This window comes from Mesoplodon densirostris, chromosome 11 (assembly GCF_025265405.1).
Source record: "Mesoplodon densirostris isolate mMesDen1 chromosome 11, mMesDen1 primary haplotype, whole genome shotgun sequence".
NCBI classification, from domain to species: Eukaryota; Metazoa; Chordata; class Mammalia; order Artiodactyla; family Ziphiidae; genus Mesoplodon; species Mesoplodon densirostris.
Genome location: NC_082671.1, coordinates 8,111,483 through 8,118,122, shown reverse-complemented (window position 1 = coordinate 8,118,122; position 6,640 = coordinate 8,111,483). Strand labels below are relative to the sequence as shown.

The 6,640-nt window shown below is 59.1% G+C and overlaps 1 protein-coding gene across 1 annotated transcript; it reads right to left on the bottom strand.

Moving 5' to 3' along the window:
- Nucleotides 1-259: 259 nt before the first annotated feature.
- LAG3 (lymphocyte activating 3) lies at nucleotides 260-5,802 on the bottom strand. The gene is given in 9 exon segments (XM_060113399.1): nucleotides 260-364; nucleotides 644-771; nucleotides 1,060-1,302; nucleotides 3,059-3,308; nucleotides 3,310-3,338; nucleotides 3,730-3,993; nucleotides 4,648-4,907; nucleotides 5,293-5,440; nucleotides 5,745-5,802. Coding segments are annotated over 9 exon segments (1,485 nt in total).
- Between the last annotated feature and the right edge of the window lie 838 nt (nucleotides 5,803-6,640).

Here is a 6,640-nt window from a genome sequence, read left to right as displayed (position 1 = left end):
AAACGACTCCCCAGGAGAAAGAAAGAGCAAGACGGAGACCAGGAAGAAAGAATCACGAAGAAACCAGGAACGGAAAAGGGGAAGATGCAAGACTGCCTGGGGAAAGTAGGTCAGAAGGCCAGGGTGTGAGAAGGGAGCCCCAGAGGCTGGGGAGAGACAGAACCTTCCCTGGGCAAGAAGGGGCCAGACTCAGGCTTGCTGCTGACGGGGAGTTTATTTGCACTGAAGTGCGGAGATGCAGGGGCTGCCCGGCTCCAGCTCAGGGCTGCTTCAGCTGCGGCTGCGGCTCCGGATCCTCTATCTTGCTCTGAGGCTGAGGTGGGTGAGTCCCATGCTCTAAGGCAGAGAATCTTCTTGGTCGCCACTGTGGGAAGACAGACACGGAGGGTAGGAGGAAGAGGAGGGGGAAGGGAAAGGGAATAAGCTATTCCTTCCCAGGCCCCTCTCTGCCCATATGGCCCCAGGCCTCCTCTCAACCCCTCCGAGCTTCCTTTGGTTCCTTCAGGCACAAGGGGTCCCTGGAGCGCAGAGGCTCATGGAGAGGGGGCTCGGAGGGCAAGTTCAGGGGTCAACCTTGCTCATCTACCTGAGGAAGGGGTGCCAGACAGCACACCGAGGACTGGGGAGGGGGCTCCCGGCTCACCCATCTTCTCCAAAGGTGAAAGCTAAAGGCTCCAGTCACCAACACGAGGAGGAAGAGGATCCCAAGGATGAGGAGCAGGAGGTGGCCTGTCTTCCGGGCCCCCAGGGCTCTCCCGGAATACTGGGCACCTACGGAGAGAGGTCAGGATTGCAACAGCCCTAGGGTCGTGGCTGGAAGGACACCTTGCCATACCCCCACATGTTACCACCAATGAGACCCAGAGAGTTTGAGGGACTTGTCCAGGGTCACTCAGCTAATTATTGGCAGAAGTGGGTCAGGCCTAGACAAGGGCTGGAGGTCAGCTCCCTGGCTGGAGAGAAAGAGCGGGGACGGGGCGTGGTGTGGGGAGGAGGTCTGGAAGTGGGATGGAGGTGACTGGTCTGGAGTCGGGGCTATGGCGCTGTGGGGTCTCGGACCTGGGCGGGACAGCTCGGTGAGATACACCGCGGTCCCGAGAAGCCTCTGCCCCTGGTACAGACGGCACTGCCAGGGCTGAGACAGGAGCCTGGCCTCCGGCATCAGCAGCCAGGGGCCTGCGGAGGTCCTGCGAGACCGCTCGTCCAGGGGGCTCCACACAAAGTGTTCTTGTCCAGATGCCGGAGTCACCTCACAAAGCAGTTTTCTCAGGTTGCCAGGTAATCCATGGGATTTGGGAGTCACTGAAAAAATTAGAGGGAAGAGATCTTTTGGGGCCCCGACCCCCTTACATGAAAGCATAGCCTCAACTCCCAAGTCTCAATTGACTTGACTCACCTGGGCTCTGATTGGGTGAGGTTGAGGGGAGGAGATCAGGGTCATGGCCAAATTAATCTTATCAAGACAAAGCTCTGGTCAGATCACTCTGCTGCCCCCAAACTTTCCAGGCTCCCTACTGCCTTCGGGGGACTGTTCAAACTCAAACTGGCCCGAAGGATCACGTGACAAATATTTCAGATTCGTTTCCACGACTTTCTACTCAAACGCTCAGAAACCCCATCGTTCCGGTGAGTTGGCCTCCCGGAGACCTTGCACTTTTCCTGCTTCCATGCTGTGGCTCACATCTGTGTCCCCCAAATGAATTCTATCCCTATTTCTGAATGTCTAGAGAACAGATCAACCGATCTAAGGACAGAGCATCTCGAAGCTGTGCGGTGGGGATGGGCAGGAGGAGAAAATTGATGAATGGCCTGGAGCTGAGCATGGTGTACAGGCCCCTGAAGGTTTGCTGGCACAGACACCTGAGTTTAGCCCCAAGTCTGGCACTTCCCAGCTCTGTGACTTTGGAAAAGTTCTTTCTCTGTAAAACAGGGACAACAATCTCTCTCCCATTGAGCTGTCATGCAGATAGCTTGGAAAACTGACTCAAGACAGTTAACCCTCAAGAAGACCTTGGACAGAAAGAATTGGTAGGCTGTGGTAACTGCCTGGGAAGGGGGAAGTTGAGGATGAGTAGGACACGAGTGGCTGACGGGAAGGTGACTTAGCAAGAAGATTGGGTGCGAGGAAAAGATGAGGCTCAGAGTGAGGCTGAGGTGTGGGTACCATATCTATGTAGAGATACGTGGGAAGCAAGTGGAAATCCAGCTCTGGTCTTCAGGAGATGTGTTGTTGGCAGATTCATTTATTCATTCAACCAATATACATTATTAAGTGCCTACTTTGTGGTGCTACTATTTAGTGGCATAGCTGAGTACGGCAGACACAACCAAGCGGTGATAGTTACCGATCAATCAACACATACTTTCTGAGTTTGTTTGGTTTTTTCTTCTCTGTTTGTTTTATACTGTCTTGAAAAAGCCCTCGCTCAGTAAATATTTGCTGACTAAGGGATGGATTTATTAATTCCTCCCCAATCCAGGCCACTTCCTGCAACTTTAACCCAGGCCCTGGCTCCAAAGTGGGCACGGATTCTTTTTTTTTTTTTTTTTTTTTTTTGCGGTATGCGGGCCTCTCACTGTTGTGGCCTCCCCCGTTGCGGAGCACAGGCTCCGGACGCGCAGGCTCAGCGGCCATGGCTCACGGGCCCAGCCGCTCCGCGGCATATGGGATCCTCCCAGACCGGGGCACGAACCCGTATCCCCTGTATCAGCAGGCGGACTCTCAACCACTTGCGCCACCAGGGAGGCCCGGGCACGGATTCTTGAACTATATTCCACTTCTCTTGAACCATTCAAACTTTTGCCACCTCTCCTTCTAACTTCTCTGACCCTCCCCCCAATTCAGAGCAGGGGAGTCCCTTACGGAAGAGTGGAACACTCATCCAGTGACTCAGGGGAGATTTTCAATTTCTTTTCTTTATATGGGGGTGAGAACAGAGGAGGCCACAAGGGGCATCCCCCTGCAACTTGTGCCCAGTGGCCTGGCATCATGAGGCAGACTTGCCCAGTCTTTGCCCAGCTAGCCTTCCCTTCCTGAACTTCCCCGCCTGGGGCTGACCTGTGATGACTGCCAAAGTGACAGTGGCACTGAGCTGCTGCCCCTGCAGGTGGGCGCCGCAGGTGTAGGTCCCAGCCTGGGCCTGGCCCACAGCCTCTAGTAGAAGGGTAAAGTTGCCATGGTCTCCAGCCACCAGGAGGTCGGGGCCTCCCCCAGGAGGGGCCCACGTGGCAGTGAGGGAAGACTGGGTGTCCACACCCGGAGGCAGGTGGCAGGGCAGCTCCACCCTGGAACCCGCTCCAGCGTATGTATACTGTCAGAGGGACTGGGGGCTCCAGGCCTGCAAAGAAAAGGGAACCCCAAGTTACAAAGGAGCTGGAGCGCTAGGTCTGCAGGGAAGGGAGGAGGAAGGGTGAAGGAGGTGGTCCGGCTCTGGAGAGTGCTAAGGAGCTGAATAAGGTGGGTGAACTGCGGATGCTCAGAACCCCCAATGTGCAGGGGCCAGCAGGAGACCAAAGACTGGCAAGTGGGGCTGGATGACCAAGGGAAAAGCTACAAGGGAGAAGCCGCTGAAAGGCTGCAAAGAGAAAGAGAAAGGAGTGGGACAGTGAGGCCCAGAGCAATCACAGGTGCAATCAGCTTGGTTTGGGGGCTCATTAGTCCGGGGGAGGTGACGGGGGGCAGGGGGGCAGGAAGGGGTTGCGGTCAAGTGTGAAGGCTGGAGGAGTTACCCAGAACAGTGAGGCTGTACGTGGTGGAGACATTGAAGCCATCTCTGTAGGTGAGGGTGCAGCCCCAGGTCCCAGAGTCCAAGGGGCTGACATGGGGCAGGAAGAGGAAGTTTCCCGCTAAGAGGTGATGGGGGGACTCCTGAACGGGGACTCTGCCTGGGTCCCGGAACCAGTGCACAGAGGCTGGGAGATCAGGGCGGCTGAAGGAACAGTTCAGAATGACGGAACTGGAGGTCCACAGAGACCCGAGGGGGCTGGCAGTCACTGCGCAAGGACAGAGAAGGTTGATCAGGCCCACTTTCCCGACACATCAGGCCAACTAAGCTGGAAGCTCCTGGAAACAGGCAGCCGGCTGTAGATCTCTTTGTCTTCTCTCTCCCAACCCTCCTCCCACCCACCCAGCCCAGGGCCTGGCCCCTGGAGGTGCTTAAAATGCATGCCCAGGGGTCCCCTGCCTACTTCCCCTGCCCCCTGCCTCCAGTTCACTGGGCTTGGTCTATGCTTCCCCTTCTCCAGGCCTTGCTTGAGGATCCGCACTAAGCCCACCCCGAGCTACAAGACTACAGATGTCTCAACGGAGTCACTCCAGCCCCGCACTCTCCCCTCGAAGGGGTGCCTCCCCTCCTCCACCCTGGCACTCCCGCTGTGGGTCGGCGAAGCGGAGCTAAAGGGGTGATACGATCTCTCCACTGGGCCCTCCCCCGACACACGTGCTTCTCCGGGGGCACCTTCCACCCCGCAGGCAGGCTCGCCGGCCCCTTCCGCCCCTCTGCTCGGGGCTCTCCGGCAGGGCCTGGGGCGCATCCTTAGAAGCACAGCCAGCCTCTGCCCAGCCCTTCCTGCCTCCGGGGCGGCGGGATATGGGGCGCCCTCCTCCTAGCCCCGTTCCCCCCCTCCATCCCCCGCCCCGACACCTACCCGCCGCCTGGCCCACGCGCAGACGGAGGCGGCAGGCGAGAGCGCGGTCTCCGAGGCGCACAGCGGCATGGTACTCGCCGGCGTCGGCGCGTCGGGCCGGGCGCAGCCACAGCGAGAAGTCCCCGCGCTGGAGGCCGCGCTCATCCAGCTGCACGCGGGGCTGCAGGGGCGGCCTCCCGACGCGCAGGCCTCCGGGAGCCAGCCTAAGCACCGTGTAGCGGCGGGGCCCCGGGCCCTGGGGGGAGAGCGCCGCGGGCTCACTGGGCGGGAGAGAGATGGGACTGAGAAATCCGAGGGGAAGAAACCCCGGGGAAGAGGCCGTCCAACCACACTCCGAGGATGAGGAAGCCCACCCAAAGGGAAGATCTCTGGACTGTTAACCGTCCCGTCCCCCGCTCCAGTTGGCCAGCACCATCCACTACCGGAGAGAGGCAGGCGTGCTGGGGGATGCAGGTGTGAGCGGGGCAGGCTGCGGAGGAAGGGCGGGGAGGGGGCCGGTGGGCGGCAGGGGAGGCTGAGCCACTGGCTTCAGAGGGACTGACTGCTCTGGGGAGAACAGAGGGCTGGCTTGGGCCTGGGACTGGAAGTCTGCATGCCTTTACTGCTGGATCTGGGGGTCTTGTTGCTGCAGTTTGGGGTGCATACCTGTCTGGTAGATGCTGCCAAGTGACTTGTCTTGTTCGCAGAAGGCTGAGATCCTGGAGGGGGATTGTGGGGCTGCAGGGGAGCTGGGCAGGAGCCCCCTCCTGGGCCCACACCTCTGGGACCTCTGCCCCAGGGTCTGGAGCCTCCACTGGGGAGGAAAAGAGAGGCCAAGGGGAGGGGCCATGAGCCAAGAGACTTCAAAGCAGAGAAGGAGCCTCAGTGTTTTCTGAGGGAGAAACAGGGCTGAGGGAGACCTTGGGTTTCTGCCCGTTCCCTGCCAAGGGGGAGACCTAAGAGAGGCTTTGGGGGCTGAAGGACTGCCCCAAGAAAGGCGTTAGAAGAATCCACCCAATCTAAGGACCTTGGCATCTGTGTGGTCAACGAGAAATCCCTCCTCACCCCCTGCTGTGGGTCTGGAGGTCAACCCTCCCAGAGGATGGTCCCCACCTTACCTGCAGCTGCCCACAGCAGTTGCAGAAGCAGCCAGACCGAGAACCGAGCCTCCCACATCTCCTCTGAGCCCTGGGCCACGCAGCCCTCCAAAGGGAAGAGGTCAGAAAGCGGGGAAGGACTGATGTTCAAAAGAGAGGTTCTGCAAAGAGGGTGTTGGAGAAAGAGAGTCTAGAAAAAGAGGAATGGAGGCCTGGAGAGAGAGGGAGGAACCAATGACCAGGGGCTGGAATCTCAGAGGAAAGCTTGGCAGATCGGGCAGCTGGAGGGTGCAGTCAGGGATGGGGTGGGGGTCCCGGAGGACGGGGCTGGGCGCTGGCAGAGAGCAGAGTGGAGGTAAGGTGGCTGTCTTGAGCTAGAGGCCCTTCTGCTGCTCCCAGGGCCCTGGGCCCTGTCCGTCTTCCCTCCACCTTCTGCACTTCCCCTCCCCGTTGCCCCCCCCCCCCCCCCAGCACCCCAGGGCTCACGGTTTCGCTTCGCAGTGGAAAGTCTGAGGGGGCTGATTCCCAGCAGCATTACCTCCACCCCTGTGGTGGCGCTCCCCTTGTTTATTTCCTCAGTCCTGGGTGTCCCCACCGCCCTCTCCCCTCCTCCCCCACCCTCCCGACTGTTCTCTTTCCCCGAGGAACTTCTGCCCCTATCTTCTGCCTTGAACTACCCACTTGCCCATCTCTGAGCTGCCTCCCCAGGCCCCAGTCACGCTTTCTTGGCAAGCCCTTTCCTTGGTACTCATCCCCTCCCTTATTCCCTTACCTTCCCAGAACTTCATTACCCTGGTCTACCTGTCTCCCTACCCATCCAATGACTCCTAGAAGCTCTACTGTACCCTAAGAGATGGTAGGTCTGAAGAGGGGCACCCCACACACAGGGAAAAGAATAGCTACACTGTACTGTGCCT